General features: G+C 40.3%; 1 protein-coding gene across 3 annotated transcripts; it reads right to left on the reverse strand.

Annotated features, from left to right (window-relative positions):
- Positions 1-94: 94 nt before the first annotated feature.
- Positions 95-15841, reverse strand: adad2 (adenosine deaminase domain containing 2). Of its 3 annotated transcripts, none has more exons than XM_085174806.1 (11): positions 15517-15841; positions 14614-14776; positions 13768-13912; positions 11922-12060; positions 10147-10275; positions 8134-8284; positions 7725-7895; positions 7234-7448; positions 6354-6588; positions 513-645; positions 95-394 (listed from the first exon to the last, which is right to left on the reverse strand). In XM_085174806.1, the coding sequence occupies exons 2-11, from the start codon at positions 14760-14762 to the stop codon at positions 284-286; spliced, it is 1578 nt and encodes a 525-aa protein (XP_085030932.1). In that variant the 5' UTR covers positions 14763-14776; positions 15517-15841; the 3' UTR covers positions 95-283. The 3 variants fall into 3 exon arrangements, with proteins under 3 accessions (XP_085030932.1, XP_085030933.1, XP_085030934.1); XM_085174807.1 differs by lacking the exon at positions 15517-15841 and adding an exon at positions 15294-15419; XM_085174808.1 differs by lacking the exon at positions 15517-15841 and adding an exon at positions 14976-15245.
- Between the last annotated feature and the right edge of the window lie 9494 nt (positions 15842-25335).

Here is a 25335-nt window from a genome sequence, read left to right on the forward strand (position 1 = left end):
GACACGACAGAGAAAATGTTCCCCATTTTGTGCACTGTTAGCCTTTGAGCGATGTGTTTCCACCCACAACTCATTCAAACTGACTCCTTCAGTCTGGTGCACAACAGCAGGGCCTTGTTTATTTTTCTGAAACACCTACACAAACTGAAAACTCTAATGTCGTACATAAAACAAAACTACAATTACTGTTGAAGGTAATTAGCAAAGTGCAGAGAAGAACAGCAAATCAAATCTCTCAAGGAACTTGGGTAAACATCGGCATAACAGGTTTCCAGCTGCGAGTTCAAGTGCTAAAGCAATCCACCAGCTTTTTGGAATTCCACGGTCCTGCGTGGTTTTCCAGGAACTGCTGTCTCACCAGCTCTTTGACCGTCTGGTAGACACTGGCTTCCACCTATAAAAGAATAAAACCATTTACATCATCAGACATCACATAAGGGAACTAAAAACCCAACCTTCTATTACTCATCAAATGGAAAGCTTTGCACAGTTCACACTGAGGATTCACAAACCTTGACACTGTGGTACGTGGGAAGCTCCAGCAGATAGGTGTGCCCACCCAGCTGTGCAACTTTGAGGAAATAACTGTAGAGGGCTCTCTTGCAAAGTCTGCTTGAGTAGCCAGGCACGCTCACAGAAGGAGAGCTGGAGAAACATTAAAATCCACCATTAACATTTTTTCAACAGTTAAGGTTTTCCACATATTACTTAAATTTGCTTTATGATGCATTTGTCCTCTTTATACAACAAAAGATATACTATTTTTAATGCAAGCTATTTTTTAGGTGCATTTGATGCCCCCCCCCCCCACACACACACACACATTTCTTCTTAAAACTGCTGTTGAAGATTTTATTAGAAAAGAACAAAAAGACAGGAAGGTGAAGAGGAAAAGGGGAAATGATTGAAAAGGACCTGGGGCAGAAATGAATGCAGGCCACTATGGTAAGCTCTCTTCCTCTGGTACATGTAGTGCACGCTCTACCAGGTGAGCTACAAAGTATTTAAAGCTTTAAAAAACACTTTTCAGCTGTGGAGATTATGTGACCAACAGCTAAGAAGGAAATGAAAATTGCCATTCCTCTTCCTGTTTTTGCTGCGCAATCAAACCTTCATTTTCCTGGAAATTATTTGCAGCCACTGGATATTAATGCTGATGGTGTCATTCTGCCACAATGCAATCAATAAAAAACATATTTTGCAGCAAAAAAGTTGTCCTTTGTTAATTGAAATGCTTTTTCCACCTGACAAGATTCAACTTTTCAATTCTGTATCATTTAATGTCCACATTCTTCCTTCATTTGCAGTCCAACTTCATGTACAGGCATGTATTGATATGATACAACAATGTATCCAAAAGCTTTTACGGTTATCAGTTTGAATTGGGAGCCCGATTAAATACTCACACCTTCTTATTTAACCATATTAGACAATGTACAGTGATTGCAGCCAGTTAGCAAGCAGCAGTGAGGTATTTAGGGTATGATACCCTCCAAAAACCAAAAACTATAAATGAAAAACATGTCCTCTCATTGCAGCACTGTTTTTTGACCTTTATAGCAGATGCAATGCTACTCTGGTGGGGACACTCTCTGCTTCAGAGCTTATTTGTGCTAAACATGTCTGGCGAGACAATTTTATCACACTGCCGAGGTAAAGTGTGGCTGTGGTCTGGCTGAGAGAAAGAGAGGAAGAGTTTCCTGCAGGCAGCACTTACCACTACCACTAACACATTTCTTAGGGGATACTCTGGAGTGAGACCCAGGGGAGGAACCCAGCAGCCTAAACAGACAAAATGTTGAGGAGGAATTGAGTGTGACTGCACTCACAGAAGCTGACATTAGCAGAGCCTGTTCAGGGAGACTCATTTTCAAATAATTTAAGGTCTCTTCCATCCTGACAAAGTCTATAACCCCTGATATTCTTCAAAACCTAGCTTTGTTTCTCTGTTACTCAGAGACATTACATGTCCAGTGCATACGTAGAAGGGAAAGACTAGTGAATCCTTCCAAGATAACTATTTCCTAAAAACCTCGCCAAGTGCCTTGGTACTGAAAATCATAGTTAATAGAAAGTAAGAGTAAGACTTCTAAATCGCCAATTTAAAAAAAAAAAAAGTCATGTGATACAAGCAACCTTTCCTTTCACACTAATATTTGGAAGTTTTATGATTAGGTGTTCTGAGCTCAGTTACAGGAGGGCCACAAGCCAGTGTACTCCAAGTGGCAGCCCCAAGCCCAGATAAATGGGAAGGGTTGAGCAATGTTCCCTCTAATTTTTTATGTGTCTGAGCGAACACACAAACTCCCTGAGCGGTCCCTTGGACCACTGTGAGCAACAGCAGACGTGTGCACTGTGGTCACGCCAGCATCCAAGTTACATGGTTTATTAAAATAATCAAATTACAGCATTTACATTCATGTTAGACTACTTTTAATTAACTGCTTTAGCCCACTTACAATGAAAATGTAAAAAAAAATGTTGTTCATGGCCTGTGTAGTATGTGAACACTATTGGAAGTAAAAATAACTTGGACCCCAATTTTGAAAACACAACTTTCTCTCTTTTTTAATATAAAGCTCTGACTTGTATTATGAGTATGAGTCTGTCGTCTGGGAGAGAGTCCTGTAACTCTGTCTGCAAAATACAGTATATAATGACCAATATTGGGCAATTAATTATATAGTTACTTCTTCAAAAAAGTAACTGAGTTACGCAAATAACACCGTTTTTTTGCAGCTGTTTACCTAAAAATGCAGCCAAGGCATTTTTTAAAAATAAAAATTTCAAACTATTTACAGAACAATCAGCTGTTCTGCATCAAATTTGATGCCACACTAATTATTTGTGCCACTCCATAAAATAATTTCTGTCCACTATGAGATAAAGGGCTCCTGTAACACCTGTAACATTCAGCAGTTGCCTCATTGTTCTGACACACACAACAAAACTACTGACTACACTACACACTAACTACACAAAATTTGCGCTAAACGTCGCAAATCTCTCACATCTCAAAACACCGCCGTCACTCCTAAAACTTACCCCTTCCTAAATAACTAAATGCCATGTTGCCATATCATTTTTTGATTGGTCGACATGGTACATTTTTCCACCAATAGGAAAAGGTGGGTTTTTTTTGGTTTTGCTCACAGGTGGAGAGTGCTTTCGAGCCTTTTTTCTTATAAAACACCGTTTTTACCGTTTCTTCCCGCAGTAAATATAAACAACGATAGTATTCAGGAAGAACATATTCAGAAAAACATTGCATATATTTTTTATCATAACTCTGGTTTTACGCGGCCTATCAACACTATTAAAAAACTGATATAAAGTCCACAGTTTTTCCATCAGTTGTTCCGTCTGTCCTGCTCACATCTCCAATGGTTGTACACGTTGTCATTAACGTGGCTTCACTCTACATCAGCCACGCCGCTTTGCTAGCTAAAACACCGGTGTCGGCACATAAGGACGCTGTCATAGCCTGTCAACCACGTTGATTAGCTGCGTATATACGAATGTGAATCGCATTATTGGTTGGACTATGGGATAAGGTGGCATCGTTCTAATCCCATACGGGAGCAGCCAGTTACTTACTGACTAACACTGCAAAACAGAATTGTTTAAGTTTTAATTTTAATTTCAATTCAGGTTAGATTTTTTTTCTGTGCGCAGAGACCGTGCCAGCAGTGCGCAATTGCGCACGTGCACAGAGCATCCAGCGTAAAATCTTTGTCAACTCAAACATGCCGCTCATCAACAGATTTCTGTAGTTGATTTGCCAGAGATGAGGTTGAAAACACCGTCTATGATACTGTTAGCCAAGGTGACCATGGAAATTGTGCTACTGTTGACAGAAAACAAGAGAGAACCAAGGAAGATATATTGTGTGTGCAGGAGACAGGTGGAAGTGAAGCAAGGCCAGATATTGTTCTACCGTGGTGTACAGTGCTTAACCAATTTATTAGACCACCACCCAATATAAGGTTTACACCACACCTGCCCTAAACTAACAGTACTGGTAAAAATAAAAATATTTCTGCAGTGTTTAATCCACCAGTATAAGCTATTTAATCCAAATGATGAAACTTATGCAAAAAATAGTATTATTGTTATCCATGAACTTTCAAATATACTGTTTGATTAAATAGGATTCATGTTTTCTTGTTTTTATGACTGGTGGTTGAGTAAATCTGTAAGCACTGAAGATGGGAAGAGAAGTGGAGTCTGAGTACTATTAAAGGAAAGCATGTGGAGAGTGTTGTGGAGGTGAAGAGTGTCAGACAGGATCAGACAGGAGTTTGAATCTGGAAATCGAAGCAGGCATGTTGACTATTAGGTGTGTCTGCAGCAAAGGCTGGATGTCAGAAGAGAAAGGAATTCTGAAGTAATTTGGATGAAGTGGTAGAGAGAGGGTGATGATTGGAGCAGATTTCAATGGACATGAAGGAGAAGGGAACAGAGGTGTTGAGGTGGTGTTGGGTAGATATCATGTTAAGGAGAGAAATGTAGAAGGTTAGATGGTGGTGGGTTTTGTAAAAAGGATGAAAAGGGCTTCAAGAAAGGGATGAATCTGGAGTAATGCATAAGACTGGATGAAGGTACACACAGGAGGACTGAATCTTACACATGAGGTTCAATCTGAAGGAGACTGCAGGGAGTTGTCAGGGGAGAATGTAGCTAGGATAGAATTGGATGGAAGCCAGTAGGATGACTCTGGAAATCAAGAGGAAAAAGCAAATGCAGAGGTGAAAGTTAAAGGAGGAAGAATGTTAGTCAGAGTCCAGGGAAGAGTTGAGGCTCTGGATGACAGGGAAGAATTGCCAGATGACAAACGTACAGATGAAGTGGTGAAGGACACCTCCAAGGATTGAGATGGAAATGTACTAATGAATGAAGAGTGTTTAAAAGGTGGAACAGTGGGACTAGATGTGGAATTCGAGAGGGACAGAAGTACGTGAGAGTGGTCCAGGACATGTGAGGTGTAAATGGTAAATGGCCTGTATTTATATAGCGCTTTACTAGTCCCTAAGGACCCCAAAGCGCTTTACATATCCAGTCATCCACCCATTCACACACTGGTGATGGCAAGCCACATTGTAGCCACAGCCACCCTGGGGCGCACTGACAGAGGCGAGGCTGCCGGACACTGGCGCCACCGGGCCCTCTGACCAAAAGAGTGCAGTAGAAGTGGCAGGTGGGTTCAAAGTGGGGGTGGGATTACATCATCAGGAGTCTCTGTGGACTCCTGATGATGTAATCCCATAGACAACACTGAGATCTCTAGTGAGAGTAGGGAGGGAGTAGAGGAGAGCCTGGAGAGGTGGAGGTATGCCCTAAAGAGAAAATGAATGAAAGCCACTAGAAGCAAGACAGAATACGCTTGTGAGTGAGCAGGAGACGATTAGCTTAAATATCTGTGGTCAACCATCCAAAGCACTAGACTCACAACAACAGAAGAGTGTGCAGGCAGGGTGAAAGTGTGGCGATGAGTGTAGGGGTGATTTGTGACTGAAGGATAGGATAGAGTCAAAGAGAAAGTTTACAAGATGGTAATGAGAACTGAAAGGATGTATGGTTTGGAGACAATGATGCTGAAAAAAAGAGAGCAGAAAACCAAGGTGGAGGTGGCAAATTTGAAGATTTGAAGATTTTTCATTGTGAGTGACCAGAATGGAAATGATTAGAATTGAGTTCATCAGAGGGACAGCTCAGGTTGAGTGGTTTGGAGACAAAGCTAGAGAGAGTTGGTGTGACAGAGGAGGATGTTGGGAATAGGATGAGATGGATGCATAAGATCTGCTGTGGCAAGCTCTAAAGAGAGCAGCCCTCTGCATACCTCGTGTCCTGAATTCCTGCCTTTAAATTAAATATCTTCAGAAGTCTATTTTTCTTTGCTTTTTTTGTTTTCTTTCTAAATAGTTGACACTTAAAACCATGGTGTTTGCCTAAAAATAACAGTTCGAGCAAGAGGACAACAGCTAAAATAGGCAGCAACACTGCAGTGAAAAAAAAAAAAAAAGGATCTTAAATCTATTTTTGGCTGTAATCTCTGCTCAAGGACAAAACAGCCTCCAGAGAAAGCCATGTCTGTGTCACACTAACTACTGGACATCAGCAGTTGTCGGCAGCAGCAAAGCCAAGTGATAGCAGGAGCCCCAGACAACACAGAGGCCATGAAAGTAGACAACTCTGACAACAGCTCTACCATTTCTCTACAAATGACAGCACAAAGAAAATTTTCATACTCGTCCCAAATTTATGGTGCAGAAACACATTAGTACACATTTTCTAAAAACTTCATCTAATTCATGACAAAGACTGATTTCTTGAAAAAGAAAAAAGGGTCTTACCCCTCCACAATCAAGCCCTTGCTGCTGTCCAAAACTTCAATATCCTGGTCCCCGAGGCACCAGTTGATGCTGAGGTTTTTATGATGCAGCGAGGGCACAACAGGCCCCACGTAGTCCCCGCAGACAAAGACGATGTCATGTTTCTTGTAGGACTGAGGCAGAAAGATCTGCCATCCATCACCCAGTCGCTTGCTGGTGATATCAGACACTTCCTGGTTCATGAGCTTCTGGCCTCCTAAGTAAGATTTTAGAAACACATTTGCAACAGAAAGAAATTAATTTATGCAAAATTTAGTTTGTTATGATGCCACCTTTAGCCAATTACATTTGCAACGTTGAACTGGAATTAAAGCTTGTCAGTATTTCCAATATTTTGAAATGCGTTGGCTCACTATCTTGCTGATACATGGATATGATGACTGATTCTGCTGTACATAGATAGATACTGTGCAAAACTGTTGACCCACCCCTCATTTCTTTATATTTTGCTCATACAGAATAATGCTAATAAAGAATAAACTGAAGCAGACTTGCTTTACTTTTTTTGTAATGGTTTTAAGCAACAGTTCTCCAGACTTTCTGAAGGTCTTTCAAAGTTTTACTTTGGCCATTGGCTGCTTTTTCACTCATTTTTAGTTCAGTTCTTGTACCTGACCATTTTCAGCTCTTTGGAAACCAACCTTTAAAAATGGGAATAAATTATGTGTTCATAGTAGAAAAAACAACCCCACCAATTTTCATGAAACTTGTGCATGAACAAGGGAAGAAACCACTACATTCTAGTGCTGATCCAAATATTTGTAGAAAAACATCCAGGTATTCATGATGGGTCTAGCTGCACTTCCCTTCTAATAAAGAATAAATGCTTTAAGCTTCTTACCTAGCACCATGCTCGTGATGTAAAGCGGCTGAATAAAGTGGCTCAGTAATGCACCCTGAATCCCAGTAACAGTCCAGCGACAAAGTTTGTCACTGCCAGACATGCAGCAGACTTTGGCGCCCCAGAGACTCGGGTCAAGGTAGGCCACAGGGACCAGTACGCCTTTGAAATGATACTGGAGAACCATAGAGGTCCAGGTGTCGTTTGCAGAAACCCTAAAACAGGACATTATGTTACATTTTAGTTTACTAGAACTTAATCTTCATGAGTAATGGACAAAATGTAATGTCCATTATAAACAGAGTAAAAATTAACCCATAGAAAGGTTAATATTATTCTGTGTTTTACAACATGTACAAAATGTCACATTTCTTGGAAAATAAATCCACAGATTTGAATTGAGACCTTTTACAAGTACACACGAAAATATGACTTAAAAACATCTATAAAGAAAGAATCAAAAGAATGGGATAATTAGCAGATTGCTGTACTTAAAGTAGAAGTTCGTAGGAGCTCCTTCGGGACACTGATTGGTGTAGAGATGCAGGCTGATCTTGGGTTTGAGCTGAAGCTGGTGGCTGGCTGCACTACTCTCAAAAATACAGCTCTCCTTGGCCTTTGGATCAGCATCAAAGAACAGCAAAAGCTGTTTATACAGAAACCTGAACACAAGCCAGAAAAATAAATATTATTCCCACTTTAAGCTGCAGCAGCACTTTCAGTGAATCAGAAGCATTATAACTGGTAGAGAGAAAGTGAGATGTTGCAGCCTGCTTTTTACATCTTCATTCTGAATATTAAGAATAGACATTTGAAGTTCAGGTGTTCTAAATCAGAACCAGCACTTTAACACCTGCATTCTTGAGATTGTATTTAGGAACTAATTTTAGAAGTTAGTACCTTAAAAGAGCCCGTCTGGCAATGATGATGGCATGGCTGTCATGAACCATCACCCCATTGTAGCAAAGCCATTCGCTACAACTTGAGCGGCCAGATCCCACTGCCACTACCTGGTATTGCTCACATGGACGACCTGCTGTATCCAGAACTTCTGTGGGGAAAAGATAGTTTTTCTTCTCAAAGCTTCATTAGCGATAGCTTTAATTAACAATGACTGCGAGAGATGGAAGTAAAGATAACACAGAATGATGCTTATAAAATACTATTTAGTTATCTTATTCTGGGCCCTGAAGCAGCAAATCCACTGAGATAAGTAATTTTGGTTCCTCTTAAGACCTCAGTCACTAGGGAAGAATCTGTAATCCCCGACTTGTTGGCAAGTGGTTACCTGCTTTTACTTGTTGAAATTGTTCCCAAAACCAGAGCTGTGACTGAAAAGTTGTTAGCAGATTGCCGCAGTTGCCCATAACTCTGTAAATGCTGTGAGGCATTCACACTATTGAGTTCCCGTTTCTCTTTATTCTTCTTCTAGTTTGAATGGAAAATGCCATCATTTCTTCAAACACTTAACACCAACTACTAATGGTACAATAATGAGATGATCATAATAAACCAGATATGGAGAGCCTTTGCCTTTAAAGTGAAAACTGTTCTTTACTGCTGCAACTAGCACGATTCCAAAAGTTGCAGCTTTTACTTTGAAGATGAGCATTTTTCACACTTTCTTTACTGCTCTATGAGAAATTGGTAGGGTGTCCTCAACCGGTGTCCAAGTTTGTGTGACTGACTCTTAAAGGCACTTTTATACTCGCCGTTCACCACCTGTTGAACGGCATGACGAAAGTTATATCACATCTGCTTGTGCTGATGTGCTGTTTTGATGTTGATTCAGTCAGTCAGATAATAACAGATTACATACAGAGAGATGGTGCAACAGTTTGGAAACATTTTAGAGACATAGGGGGGTGTCCAAATTCATGGGCTGCATCCTCCTGAAGCCGTATTTGTAGGCCGATTACGCCATAGCGACGCGCCGAAGGCTGTCCAAATTCGTAGACTCCTGTCCTCCTTTTCCCCAAATTTGAAGGTTGGGTCGGGTGCATCCTTCGTGGTCCACCATATCCCAGAATTCATAGCGTGGCCCATCCAATTCCAGGCTTTTTTCAGTGTTTTATTTGTTCATGTGTAAATCTGTTTGGCTGAATCCTGTCAGGAACTGAGCATTTAGAGCACCATGAAGCCTGAACCTTTAGACTCATAGGGACTGCTTGTACTGCTAACCTCGTTAATAGGAGAGATTACTTTACATCAGTCTAAATGGCAACTCTCAAACAACTAAGAGGCCTTCTGTGCAGGAATGCCGCACAGCTGTGTAGTCGTGCATTCGGCAGTCATATCGAATTAGCTCTCAGCTTGTGCAATTTAGGCACTGTGTGTCTTAAAAGGAGTTTCATCTCCTAAATGGTTCTTCTAAATTGACTCGCTCAGATTATAACTTCCATTATTTTACTTCACATAGAAGTGCCAAAGAATTATGTTTTTATATACACATATCTTCTGCTTCCATGATTATTAAAAGAAAGAGTCTGCATATATTGCTTTAATTCCACAATATTATCTTTTAATGAGTGACCCATCATATTTAATGGAAATTTCCAGTTGGCTCACATGTGATATCATACACACTTTATGATAATTGAGTGTGACCTTTTTTTTCATGCTTGGAAATCTTCATGATGTGGACTGCTAATGTCTGGACATTTAACATACTACTGCAATAATGACCTGCCACTGGTACAGGCTCACTTTACGCATTTATAGACAGTTAAGAGTAAAACTAGTCTTCTTCTTTAGCACTGTTAAGATACAGATTATAAAAAAAAAAAAAGGTTAAAAATAAACAGGATACATCTACTAAATATCCAGGAGCCACTTATAACCTACTATGAAAACAAAATCCTGCAGTGAAGTGCACAAATCTAATGGAAAACTGCACGTGTACAAGAAGCTTACCTCTTATCAAGACAAATGCTGCCATGTGGCTCTTGCAGTCATAGAAATCTGGACACATTTTCAGGAGGCTGTCAAACTTCTCACTGCTTATAGCTGCCATGTGATTCTTGTGCCATTCAGTGCGCCAAACTGGAAGAAAGATAAACAGCAGAATCCAGCTATATAATCAGGGACAGAGCGTATTTTGGACATCACTCATCTGAGTGTCCTTAAAACTGTGGAAGCAGAAGGACTTTGCCTTGAAAATGTTTATGATATTGCTACACATCATAAACATTGTCAGCTGACTGGCTGAATATATGTGAGAACTTGCCTCATGCTGGTAGTGACAAAGGAGTTTACCACATGTGCTAAAATGAAGAGAAATGTATTTAAACTAATCTATTGTACACTTCTGAAAGAAATGTGCAGCACTTTAGTCCAAAGATATGTTCAAAAAGAAAAAAAGAAAAAAAGTAGAGGACATTTTGCATAGGTTTGAATACAGGAGTGCCTTGTGAACAAGACCACTGGTTTGAAAACCACTGATCTGAAAACCCCTGAAACTGAGCTTTCAATCTCAACAGGAAAAAAAGACCTTAAGGGTGAACATGTGAAAAGATTTTCTTGAAGGAGGGAGGTTGATGACTGACTTGTGTGTGATCAATAGTGATATTCGATGACTGTATGACCAGGACAGAGTGACTGCGTGGGTCTTCTCAAGAAGCACAGGCAACAATCATTTTTTTAAAGTTACAGTCAGTCTTTTTTGAGGTCATTTTAATAAAATAAGAATGTTACCTTCATAAATGTACACTGATTAGAGTGTAGTTACGTCTTCAAACAAATTGATGCTTTGTCAAAGCCTTAGAATTAATCCATTAAAAATACACAAGCGCAGCGACCGGTTTGTGGAAGCTGCCATGTTAACATGCCATGTTAACATGCCATCTTAAATGCGTGGACTTCACCATTCCACCTAATTGCGTGTTATGTTTTATACTAGAGACCAGTCACAATTGCAATTAATTTCTACACAGTCAGACTCAAGACATGAAGGATCATTCCTATGCTTTTAATCATGTGACAAGGCTCCCCTTCATCAAAAAGCAAAAACACAATGGAAAGAGACAATGTGACCAGTGTCTGAATAAAACTAACACATACAAGTGTGCATAAACATGCTTTTTAATCCCAAATCTGTCAGCAGATTAGACATGCAACCGTCCCGTCTCTGGACAGCTGATAACGAGCCAGCTAACAACTAACAACAACAGCTGGTTTTGAGTTAACATTATACCACCTAATGTACGGCAGTTTGATTACCTTCTCACATCATGTGAGAGTTAATTCGCTTATTGTCAGAGTTCAACAATGTTAGATCCACTTCAAAGAAAGTTTAACTAATGCCAGCTAACAGGAGCATAAAGAGAAGTTCGGGATATCCTCAACAACTTGCCTTAGTATCACTGTCATCAGAAAGAAGTGAGCTTCACTTACTCATCATCTCGTATCAGACTCCTTTAGAAAAGTTTAACAACCTCCTGCACTAACCACAGATACACAGCTTAAAAGCATTTGAATTGGAAGCTGTAAGAAAAAAAAAAATCATGACCATAATCTGATATCTTCTGACATCTAATTGTGCCTTTAATGCTGGAGGAAGCAGATTTGCAGCTGTGAGAACAAACTATCAAACAGGGTGTTTCTGTGTATACTAGCTGCTAGCAACTGCAGAAGTGCCACTGAAAATGTGAGCGCTTTCAAGTTTTACCTTTATTAAATTGCTACTGTACCTTCAGTCTTTGTGCTTGTATCAGGTTGGTTTATGTCCTTGACCTGCTCTGTTAGAAGATCTTCATTTGACAGTATGCTTTCAGGAGGTGACATACCACGGAGGGAGAGCACAGCTGGTTCGTCATCCGAGTCTTCAGCCTGAGAAAGACAAAACCCTTCTTTAACCTCCTAGGACCTGGCGTCCACATATGTGGACATCACATTTTGGGTTACCAAAATACTCAATTTTGCTCTACAAGGGCCTGATATCCACTTACGAGGACATTATACTGCTACTGTTCTATCAAAATTTAAACGAATATCCTCATATGTGGCTCTTATTTTTCTTAAAAACAAAAATAAGGTAAAAAAAAAAATCTGGTAATTCTTTGTTTTTACATTCATCGGGCCCCAATGTGCCCAAATATCAAAGAGAAATGAAAAATGCCTGCTGTGGAAGAGTTCGGGTCTTAGGAGGGTAAAAAAACCAAAAGAAAACCCCAAAACAAACGGGACTCTGGTGTTCTTATCATTCTTGAGCAAACTGATCTTGAGCCGTTATCAAGGAAACACAATGAACGCAGTGTTATGTGTGAGATAAGCACTGAATGCACTTCTGCTGTTCACAGTTAAAGTGACAAGGTGGCTGCAGGTGGTTTAGAGCCCCTTCACTAAACTGGATAATGGTATAAACCACTGTTCTACTTGCCAGTCAAGCAATTTAATGTTAATTATCGCAGATATTGAGATTGCACTTTGATGTCAGATTTTCAAGTATGGTTTAATGCCACAATGAATTCACATATCTTAATTAATCTGTGAAGTACACCTTCTAAATAAGAGATGATAAGTAGATGTATAAGACCTTGTCAGCATCTCATCGTCTGAGATAAAATTTCTAATGAAAAAGTCTTAATAGCATAATACATTAAATGCAACGGCAGTGAACTTTCAGAAAACCTTGGTCTTATATACGCTGATCAGACATAACATTATGACCACTGACAGTTCAAGGGAATAACACCAATTATCTCTTCATCATAGCACCTATTAGTGGGTGGGATATGTCAGCGAGCAAGTGAACATTTTGTCCTCAAAGTTGATGTGTTTGAAGCAGGAAAAACTGGCAAGCTTAAGGATTTGAGCGAGTGATGGCTTGACAACTAGGTCAGAGAATCTCCAAAACTGCAGCTTTTCAGCAAGACAAGAGCTGCAGTTGGACAGTTTTAGTGGTGGGCAGGTGAGCTTCCAAACTGAACCACAGAGCAATGAAAGAAGGTGGCCTCGTCATATCAATCATGGCCGGCTGTGTGAGGCATTCTTACGTAGGGAACACCTGGTACCAGAACGTACTATACAGGAAGATAGCAAACCATCTTAGAGGCAGTGTAATGCTTTGGACAATGCTCTGTTGAAAAACTTTGTGTCCTGCCATCCATGTGGATGTTATTTTGACATATACCACCTCACATTGTTGGCGACCATGTACGCCCTTTCATGGAAACAGTATTACCTGATGGCTGTGGCCTCCTTCAGCAGGATAATGTGCTACAAAGCAAAAAACGGTTCAGAAAGGGTTTGCTGAGCACAACAACATATTTGAGGTGTTGGCTTGGCCTCCAAATTCCACAGATCTCAACCCAGTCAGGCATCTGTGGACAAATAAGGCTCCACCACACAACTTACAAAACTTGAATGATCTGCTTGCTAACATCTTGGTGCTAGATACCACAGCACACATTCAGGGGTCTAGCAGAGTCCATGTATTAACAGGTCAGGCCTCTTTTGTCAGCAATGGTGGGCCAACACTATATTAGGTAGGTGGTCAAGGTGTTACGCCTGATCTGTGTATACTCATATAGTTACCTCATTTTCCAACATTATGTCACCAGAATCATAATTATGGCTGAGTATGGGGACGGAGCCCTTTTCGATTCGGGGTCTGTGGTCTCCTTCAGAAACCAGAGCCTCTGGTGCTGTATCGTAGTCTCCAGCTGCATGTTCGTTTGTCCTAGGAGGGCAACAAACACAGACCCACTAGGAAATGAACAGCTGATCCCTTATTCAGTCTGCACAAACAGCTAAAAATTAACAGTATTATCAGCTGCTTTTATTTTAAGATAATTCTCACCTACAATTTCCTCTTAAAAAAAACTGCTAACAACCTGCTAAGACTGCACACAAAAAAATAGAACTGCATAAGTAAATGAATGAGGCTGTAAAAGTTCAGAGCAGAGTAAAATGAAGTACATGAGAAGTTTCACAACCACAAGAGCCACTGTCTTTCTCACTGTCTTGAAACAATGGGTGCACTCATTAGTAACAGAGTGTAATGTGCCCAATTTTGGACCGGACACTGGAGTCATTAGCAAGCTGTTCACATGCCTGCTGTGAAACCTCAGTAAGACACAATAAAATCCAAATTGCTGTTGACAAAGAAACAGTTACATCCTGGTTTTATTGACCCACGCATCAAGAATGCACTCCCCTGCAGTGAAACAGATTAATTAGTTACCTCTGTCCCAGCATGTGCAAGAGAAACGTGAAAGTGTATCTGTCGCGTTTTAAGGCAGGGTTTGTGTGCAAGGACATTTCAAGTCATCCTCTCCACCAATTATACGGAGGTGAGTAGGAACACATAGAAAAGTTAAGTCCTTGTCCAAACAGGTGGACACAGCATGTGACAAGGTGGCGGTCATTTCTTCCCATTACCTCAGCCCAGCAGCACCAGTGTAAATGTCTACATCATCTGTCTTGTGGACCTGAGGACAGTGAGGGCGTGGGCTCAGCTCACGGTCTGACAAAGACCAGAAACTAGCAGCACCTCTTCTCGAATATTTAAATGCTCCTCGACTAGTCATGGTGTTCGAACAACCTGCAAATACATACATACATACATACATACATAAATACATAAATAAAACGGATTGGCGAACTGTCCGGGGTGTACCCGCCTCTCGCCCTATGGTGGCGTGAAGTTGCTACTGTTGCATTTATACATATTTAACAAAAGTAGGAGTGTGTTCATCCGATTGTGCCTTGACAGCTTTTAATACTCATGAAATGACACTTACTCAGTTATTTTTGTTTAAATATATAATCCCAATAAAGCTACACTAACTACACGATTAACAGCAAACCAAAAGTAACAACCCCTAGCTTATTGACAGCTGACGATAAATTGTGATGTCTAGAGGCGATAACATTTCCCTTTTCCTTTAGCCCAAAGCGCCAACACAAAATTTAAGTGTGCATTTTCTGCAATTTGCGTATTAGCTGAGAGGCTAACTAGTTAGCTGCTATCAAAAGTAAACGACGAGTTAGCTAGTATAACCAAAAGTATCGACCGAGCTGAAATTAATTTACAGTAGGAAAAATATGAACAGGTTTACCGGTTTCAAACTGGAAAGAACGTCTAACTCTAAACTAGCCACCAATGCTTCGTTAGCTTCACTGATAAAGCTAACGTTAGCATCTTTCTGCTACCACACGTTAGAGCACCCCTACCAGTCCCGGCAGAAAACAGTAAAACATGAAATTGTTTCACCGCGAGTTTGCCAGCGACTAAGTATTTAGTCAACACTTTAACTTCCAAATACACTGCTAAAAGCTTACCTTTACACTTAACGCTTGTTCAGGCTTTAAAACACTAGCTAAATCTGACGTGGGAAGCCGTTGCAACCCAGAGACGGTAACAGGTGTGAAAACCTGCGCTCAAGTAAACGAAGCAGCTACTTCAAGTCAACACCTGCCAATGCAATTAAAATTATATAAAATTATTAGTAAATATAGCTATAATGAGAAACCTTCCAAAAAGTATGTGGACATGTTTCACTCATATGCTGCCTGACTCTTGTATAGACTGCAATTATATTCAGTTACAATTTGGAAATATTCACATCATCACTTGATGATGAATGTTTTGAATAAGGTTTGGGGAAATGACTCTTAACAGATCATTCCAGTGAAACCGCATCATCAGAGTGAGAATACAAGGTGTGACTTTCCCAAGATTTGGACCTGATGCCACTTTTCCACCTGCATGTGTAACTGGTGTTTGCCAGTTCTGTCTTATAAGAACCAACCCATGTTTTGACAACCCAGAGCTGACCCTAAGTAATTTAAAAAAACATCCAAAGACCACAAGTACACAAAACAGAGAGGTGCCGACATACTGCTGAATATATGGAGCTATAAGTGCTTCAGTAGTGCTCTTCTTCTTCTTTTCTTTTCTTTTCTTTTTTTGCACACCCCCATGTTGATGCAAACATGTTAATGGTGTCAACTCAGCATGACAGACATGCATGAAACATAATCAGCTGTCAGGGCTATGACAGACCCTAAACTGCATAAACAGAAGAAGATGGATTGACAGATGGATGGATGATCGGCTGTCAATCAGCAGATGGGAATAAAATGATGTTTTGAGAGACACTGAATAAGGATGCATCTGAGGAGTGACCTCAAAATATACATATCAGGATTGACCACTCATGCCTCTTACACACATGTGTAAATATCCCAGATTCAGATCTCTACTTACACTGATATCCATGTGATTTAATCAATTTCGGTGAAATTTCCATTGAATTCGGGAAATGAGAGGAAATGAAAGGGCGACTCTGCCAGGCTGGATCATTCATGTTTTATGTATTGACAGTAAATAAGCAAAACAGGTACAGCGATGGTTTGGTGATTTCTATGAATAAATAAATCTGTAGCACTGTTCACACACACACATACATTGCACGCCCATTCATTGGTAAGAGTGCACGCTCACCACACACCGAACCTCCAATGATGAAATGAGCACGCCGCAGTTAAAATTAGAACGTGTGATTTGCAGTGGAGTAATGTGTCCCCCCGCCCATCATTGTGAAACTGCAGACTGAACTCTATTTCCCTTCTTGTCACCTCAAGAGAAAGCCTTCGTATGTGTTCTGAGCCAAACGAGACTCTCCTATGAGGATGTGTGTGTGCTTATGCCTCACTGTGCCTGTGTTTCACAGGAGACTGTGAAATGTTAAGTCACTCCCATCTCAAGAGAGCATGCTGAGGCACAATGGAAACTATCCCGGGTGTCATCTTCATTTTAAATACCACCTATTCCCTCCCTGACTCCCCGTCTTTGTCTCTTTCTATTCCCCTTACTCTCCCCTTCAATGTCTTTCTTACTCTCTTCTCCTTATTTTTTCACACCCACACATTCACTCACAGGGCTGAGAGATTTCCCTGTTTATTTTTTTTAATTAAAATAAAGAGACGGAGGAAACCACAGAGCTTGATACAGTCTTTTTTTTTCCTGCTCAGGGACACTGTTTCCCAAATACATTGTCACAGTTTTTGTGTTGGAATATAGACAAGCAAAACTGTGAAACACTGAGCCTGTTGCAATTTTCTAAACATATGTTATTATGTGCACGTGTTTGTGAAAGTGTGATTGTGTTGGCCCGCTTGCATATGTGTGCCTATGTGTGTCAAAAAACAAATAAAAAAAACCCCTCTATGCACTGTTGATGAGCATTGTTGCTGATGCCCGACTGTCACAGATAACACTATAATGTATTAATTTATGATAATGCTCTCAATGCAAACCTGAATTTACACCAGCCGCTTTTTCTCTCATCATCTTTGGCTACTGCATATTATACTATACAGCGGTATGTGCTGTATGTGCAAATACAGTAGGATAAATATTTAGCTGCTATGTTCTTTTTATGAATGGTAGAAATACCTGGATTATTTCAGTTATGGGATTCAGTTACATTCTGTTTCTGCTCATCCTTAGACTTTTCAAGCCTGCTGGCACCATGGTTAGATTAGGCAGTGTCTTTCAGTCGGCTAGCTCACTTTTTGTGTAACATTTTGTCAGATTTTCACTTGACAGTTATCAAACATTAAAAATTGGCATGTCTACAGAAGACTTGGAAAAAACTAACAAACTGCAAAAATCCTTTAAGACAAATTCACCTTTAACTTTCTTTTACTGCAGGATGTCTTTCTCCAGGTTAAATTTTAAACATACAGTCTACATCCACTGTATTAGGTAGACTTGTAAATATCAAATCAGGCATTCACATGGAAGTGTCAGCCTGCTAAAATTCAAAGTGTACATCAAAATGAGGAAGAAATGTGATTTAAGAGACTTTGACCGAGGCATGGTTATTGGTATTTTTCAGTAATTGTTGCTACAGGATACACTGCCATGTCACAGAGCTCAAATCATCTCACACTGGTCTTGAATATGACAGTGGGTTCACTGTACTTAGCGGGCCCCCACAGTCACAGGATCTCAATTCAACAGAGGACCTTTGGGAAGTGGTGGAACAGGAGATTCACACCATGGATGTGCAGCTGAGCTGACAAATCCGTGTGACGCTATCATGTCAATATGGATTAAAACCTCTGAGGAATGTTTCCAGCACCATGTTGAATCTGTGCTATGAATAATTAACTGAGATCTGGAGGTTAAAAAAAAAAAAAAAAGGAAAAAAAGAGTCCAATCTACCCTCCAACAGGTGTACCTAATGAAGTGGCCACTTACTTGAAGTGCAGCATATGTACAATATGTGGTTATAGATAACACCAATGTTTTGAGTAAAATATAACAGGACTGTTTTGTGATGAATGCAGACACATTGTGTCTCCTCAAATTCAGCTATCTGTTGAAAAACATCACTTTGAGAGTCAAAGGACCCTGAAATTAAAGCCTTCCCGACTCCCCGCAGAATCACCGTCTATTAGATTTGGCTTTTTTTAAAGTGAAATGTTAAGATTCTCATTTATGATGAATTTTAGAATTGTTGCCCTTTTCTGTTCCTCCCAACCATAATGCCAAGGATTGTGTAAAAGACACCGTCCCTCATTTACCTAATTTACAGAATGGTACTGTGTGTGTTTCAATTCAACGGATGACCTTTGTGGTCTGTGATCGTTTCTCCACACATAATGTACTTGCACATACCGTGGCAACAGAAGAAACATACCAGCAGCAAGTGAGACAATTGCACTTTAAAAAACAGAAAAAAAACCCAACAAACTTTTAATAATTTACGGCACAGACAACTACACAAGAAGGTCACGTAAAAGGTCAGTAGTTCCACCTCTGGTTCCTCCAGGCTGCACGTTGAAATGTCCTTGAGTAAGAAAGTGATCCCAAAAAACTGCCTCTGATTTATGATGTCGTGTTTAATAAAGCAAGCAGTGTATGAACGAATGTGTGTCTGTGTGTGTGTGTTTGGGCATATGTAGCTTCCGCAACACTGAAAGTGCATTTAAAATTAAAACTTACATTTAGTGCCTGGTGAAAGTTGGTTTAAAAGCCTTCTTCCCCCTCCCCGCCCCCTACATTATTTCAGCTTGCTAACATTTCTAGAGCATTTCTATAACTTTATTGCACATTCGTGCAGCATCATCGCCTCATTCACATTTAACTGGATGAAAGCTGCCTGTGAATCAAAAAAAAAAAGGAAATTTGTAAAACTGATTTCCAACTGGGTCACCGTCTCCATGCACAACTGAACAGGGATAATTGGACATTCATCTTTTTTCCCCCCCATAAATGATTCTGACAGGCCTTTCCCCAGGCTCACCACTAGAGGGTAAAAGTCCTTTTCTTACCCACTCTCTCAGTTTATTTCTGATACTCACACATGACCTACAAATCAGCAGCATCAGTCAGAGGAGAGAGGGAACAGAGGGAGAAGGAAAGAGCGCTGGGGTTTAGGATCCAGCACAGCTTTCCCTAAATATTCTCAGCATAAGATTATAATGATGCCCTTATTACTATTCTACCTTCTTATTCCTTCTAGTAGAAGCAGCACGTGTTGTGCTTCACTGGACAAGTGTTGATCCACCTATATGTGGATGAACACTTATTAAAAAGAGAACAATTAAACAGGATATTAGTCTTTTAGGAGGTACTAGAGGAAGATGGAGAGCAACACTGCTGAAGTGGGCGTTTCCATTTGCATTAGCTGTGCTGTGATTTAAGCAGGTTGCTAATCAATTCTTGTTTTCCTCCTTGAGAGCTTAACTGAGATGGTGATCACGCTAAATATGAAACATCTTAACATCAGCATTGTTGCAGTGTCCATGTGAGCATGCTATTGTCAGCTCACACCACTCTTGCATCAATGCCTCATAGAGATGCTAGCACACTCTTTAGCTCTTGCTAAAGCATGGCTTCACATTGCAAAAACTCAAAGTCGTGCTTTACTTGGATTATAAAAGAATCTAAAAGCTCAAATATCAATAGACATTGTCTGTGTCTGTCATAAATCATCTAGTACTGACAGTCTAGTTGGATTTTACAGAAATGATATGTTTACAGAAGCACAAAATAAGCCTTCTATTTTAATAGATAAAAAAAAGATATCTGTGATAAAAAACTTCCACATGAAAGGTGTAAGTAGAGCATCCGTCTGTGTCTGTGAAGACCTAGTTGTGTGCATCCTCGACACAAAGCTGGTTTTGTCTTTTGATCCTGACAAATGTGCTCGGTTGTAGAGAGATAGAGATCACCGTCTTTCACTAAAACATGAAGAAAGAGACGTGATGGTTTTTGCTGCCCGGCACAAAAAAAAAAGAAAGACGTGTCTACTGATGCTAGGCTGAACAAAGTGATTATAAAAGGAGTAAGAGGTCAGCGATGCATGCAAACTCAATCAAGGAAGAGGGAAAAGAAACCACAGCAAAGGAAAAAAACCTGAACCTGCCCTTATTTCCTTTGTCCTTCCTGCCTTCGTTCAACAGACACAGGCTGGGAGTTCATACCTACCTATGTGCTCTTATATGGAGCAGAAGACTATTTCTGCTTAGTGCACCTTCTTTCTTTATCTCCTCTAGTCTCTCCCTGTGTCTCTATAGCTGCTGCTTCATGCATCTTTCAAGGATGAGAGGGAGGCTCCACTTTCTAACCCGGTGTGACGAGGAGGGAGAACAGATGAAGGAGAAGCGGTGGGTAGCGGCATGCCAAACCCACATGTACACACTGTACTACAGTACATTTATATAAAACTTAATCACCCTTTGTCTCTCTTTTCTGCGTCGTGAGGTATTCCCCAAATCCGCCTCCTCTTCCTCTGCATTTCGTGCCGCTCTTGGTGAATCTCATCAGGATAATTATTCGCGCACAGGCATCTGAGGCACGAGCATCTGCCTCTCCTTCTGTTGACCTCCCCCTGCCTCCCCCTCACTTTTTTCCCTTTTTTTTCCAATCCTCCACTCCTCTCCTTTCCTTGTGATTGAGCCACTTATTTGTTAACCAGAGCATCCGATCGTGTATTAGCCACTTCACTGTCTTTGCAAATTACAAACATATTATATATAATAGCATAGCTGGTTCAAGGAGGGGAACAAAGCAGAAAAGAAAGGTGAGCTCTTTCTGAAAGGCAGAGATTATCAAGCAAAGAATGGGCATTTTTAAAAATGCCACAATCAAAGACTCATTCAGACATTTCCTGACAGGCCTAAGTGTTATATTCCTCTATGCTGTGGTTAAAGTAGAGGCCTGAGAGAGCAAGCATGGCTATAGGATATGCAGCAGCCTTCATAAACACGTTGTGTGCATTAGTAGAACATCCGGCTGCACGCACTGATTGTATCATTTTACATTTAGTGCATGCAGGTGAAACCTCTTATCTCTAAAATGTAATGTTTAAGGATTTATGATTAACAAATTGTTCTTTTTTTTTCTTAAGGCTTGGAACGACACGCAGTCCTTGGAGAACAGAACCACAGCATTATATCATTCTGCTAAAGTGATCACATGGTACGTGGAGCTATGAGGTTTTCATGCAAACGAAATAATGGCCACCACTTTTATAAGCTCCCTATATATGCCTTTAAATGCCTTAATGGAATCTATATTGCAGCAGAGGTGTGTAGACGGCTCTCACAGTCTTGTTGCGCTTTTCACAAAGCATATGGTCAACAGATGCTGACCTTGTATTATCACATTTAAGATGATAGATGTCTGTGTAGGTAGGACCAACATATCACTAACCAGAGGCACTGCCCGGAATCCAGGAATCATATTAACACTAAGTGACTGCCACTTAAGAAACCACATGTACTGTTGCTGGCCTGGAAGAACCCCCCCCTCCCCCAAAAACGACCCATCTCAGTGTGTCTCAGTTGAAGTAAGGCGAAGTAAGCTGAAGTCACACTCATTTGTGGTCTACTGAAGATTTCCATGCTAATGAAATTTACCTCTAGTGCCACAGCGCAATTGAGAATTGTGGCTTTGAAATGTCTTGACAGCTACTGGCAAAAATGTTTGTACCCGTTTCAATTAGTTAAACTAGTATATGTAATAGGTAGCACGGGCTGTACGTACTACATGTACTACACAGTAGTCTGTGTGTGCTGTTGGCAATTTTTTTAACAAACTTGTAAAGCACTTAGGTCAGCCTTGTTGCTTTAAACAAAGCTATGGATATAAAACTGACATTGACAAATTATAAATATATTAATATATTATATAATATTTGTGTTTCCTTGCTTTTATGGTCGGTGGTCTAATAAATTTCCTAAGCACTGTCTATGCTAAAAATTGGTCATTGTAGGGTGCTGTTAGGTGGTTGCTAAGCAGGTGTAACTGAAATTTGTGGGATATAAATGAGACATTACAGTCATGAAATTAAAAAGTTGGGATGCTTTTCATAAGCTACCGTAGGTGCATAAAGGCCAAAAGCTGGTTATTTTAGCCCTTTGCTAGGTGGTTGCTAACTAAAAATGATACCAAGACTTTTATAAGGGATTATCCCTGCATAAATACAAAATTTTTATCCTGCTATTAAGTGGTTTCTAGGGAATATGATAACATCATAATATCTATAAAACATGCAATATAAATATAAACCTTCAGGGGCCTAAGGTAAAAACACAAGCAAACTGACATGCAGAGATTTTGTACATCAGTCTGAAATACGTATAGATTATATAAGTAGCTTGGAAAATAGCTATAAAACATGCAAGTCAAAAGTATAAAAAGATCTTAGAATGCAGACCTGTTCATGGTACATCAAAAAAAAAACTGAAAAAAAAAAACAAACAAAAAAAGACTGGTGATACAGAAGCAGATTAGTATGAGCTACTTCTGGCTGTGGCTGTGGTGGATTTTGTCTTGTCGTACAAACAACTCACCAAAATCACTGATGTCCAGTAGCTTGTACTTGTCAATAGTACAACAATGGAGTACTGGATCATTTCTTTAGAATGATAGTGGCCATATGAAGCACGAGTCCTGCTAAACAGCACAGCACACTAGAAATGTGTAACTACATTAGCAGGCCGATGTTAGCATTTAGCTCGACCATATTAGCATTTAGCTCGAAGCACTGCATGTGTGCCTCTAAGAGCTGAAGGTTGTGCACTTTTTGACTTGGTTGTTGTTTCCTGTTTCCTCATTTGTATCTTTAAAGTCATATCATATATATTTAATATAATGCTGGATAACAGCCTTCGGTTCCTGATACATCACTGTCTGCACCTCCACTACCTCCTATATGTCCTTGCTACACCCATTGCATCTGTTAGCACATTTTTCTGGCACATGCTATGCTATAAATAGCAGAGTGGCATCTGCATTGAGTTTGTTTCTCCGCTATATTACATTTAAGCAACTTCAGCACTGCTGCAGAGGGCTTAGGTGTGCATGTGCAATAATCTGTTTGGTCAAGGTAGATGGTCATCTTTCAGCTTCTAAATCAAACATTTACCATTAATTATTTAAGAAAATTGTACAAATTATTCAACTCTTCCATGTATTCATTTAATTGAGTGTTGAGTTCACATTCTTGGATTCTGAACATACTTGGGGGTCTAATCTTACACTTTTTAACTTAATCGTCAATGCAGAAATATTCACAATACAAAAACAATGGCTTTGACTATACATTCATCAGTGAGTTTAACATGAACTAAAACACTTTTCTCACTCAGGATCATTTTTGTGTTAAACAAAGACATAATGATCAAAAGGATGGGGAAGAAGAACAGAAAGATAAATGTGAAACTTAATTTTAAACAAAAAAGGCTGAGCTAATCAAACGTCTAATTATATTCCCATAAAATTAATAGCGTGGAAGATAAGGTTACGGAATAGGGGGAATCTTTCACACGTATGCAGATCGGATTCACGTTGCACTCTGGGTGAAACATGGGGGGATGGGAAGTCCTCCTCACAGCCACAGCAGGGGATGCAGTATATGCATATTCAGATGGCGAGGAAAGCAAACAGTACAGTATGGCATACTGTACGCATGTATCAAGACTTTTCAAGGGCAGACTTGCACTGTGGTGCAGTTTAAAGCCCACATGCTCTCACTGTGGAATTCTGCAGTCATGCAAATTTAATGCAGATACTGTACATTTAATGCGTATGAAAAAGAGGCGGGCCGATATGAGGCTTTCTGCGGAGCACAAAAAGAGCAGTCGATGAAAGTGAGGCATGTATGAGATATTGCCCCGGTTCAGACGTATCAATTAAACATCCATGGCCAGCGGGGCGTCATTTGAACTGCGCTGAACCGACTGTTGATCCCAGAAAAAATTCTCATATTCAACCAAGACTCGACATCCAAAAATAGGGCAGTGTTGATGAAACATAAATGAGAAAGTGATTGTTTGATGAGTTTTGTGTGTACGTGTGTGTGTGTGTACGCGCTCACACACTGGGTCTTTCCCCAGAGCAGTTCTGTTCTGTTCCTCTCCAAGGTGATGCCGGTTACCATGGCAGCTGCACCAGCTCTGAATCTCTCCCTCTTCCTCTTCCTCCCCTTCCTCCCTCTGTCCTTTTCTCTGTGCTCCCATCTCTCTTTTCCTTTCTCTCGTTTGGTTCTCGTCTTTCTGTTCTCCATCTTTCTCTCTCTTTCTGCAGCCTCGATCAACGCTACAGTAAGCAGGCCACCAGCCATCATCTACGCGGCACAGTTGGTCCCCGTCCAGGCTCCCCCATTTCTGGCAGGGAGATATATGGAAATTATCGAAACGTTACACACATCGCCACAATGCTATCCGGCAAATCCTCCATGAATATGGGGTGGATTACCATATCTCCAATCTTCCTTTGACTTTTTCTTTTTGTTACATTACAGTTCAATAGCTAGTCATTTCAAGCATTCATGTATGCATGTATGAACTTTGCATTCTAGGCATTTTTGTGGGGGCTTTTGCACGGTCCATGCAGTCCCTTTATATTTGAGCATCAAACCCAGAGCATTTGAAATGTAGCTTCTGTAGCTGCGCTTCAATTCCCCATTCACTGGAGTTTTGCTCAGTTTCTGTGACATCATTCAGCATATTGTCTCAGTAGTCTTCATCATCCCTCGTCTGTACTCCTTCTCTTTTCCATTTAGTTTGAACAATGAAACAACATGCATGAGAATGAAGACAAAAGGAGCAGAACGAAGATGGCAGAGAGAGCAGCGT

Source organism: Neolamprologus multifasciatus, chromosome 10, assembly GCF_963576455.1.
Source record: "Neolamprologus multifasciatus chromosome 10, fNeoMul1.2, whole genome shotgun sequence".
Taxonomy (NCBI): domain Eukaryota; kingdom Metazoa; phylum Chordata; class Actinopteri; order Cichliformes; family Cichlidae; genus Neolamprologus; species Neolamprologus multifasciatus.

Excerpts from the sequence above, each read along its gene's own strand:
- adad2 (XM_085174806.1), bottom strand. The coding sequence starts at position 14,762 with ATGACTAGTCGAGGAGCATTTAAATATTCGAGAAGAGGTGCTGCTAGT. Across the intron at positions 8,285-10,146 it reads AGCATTTGTCTTGATAAGAG|AAGTTCTGGATACAGCAGGT; the intron begins GTAAGCTTCTTG and ends TTTTCCCCACAG. Across the intron at positions 7,896-8,133 it reads GCCAGACGGGCTCTTTTAAG|GTTTCTGTATAAACAGCTTT; the intron begins GTACTAACTTCT and ends GCTTGTGTTCAG.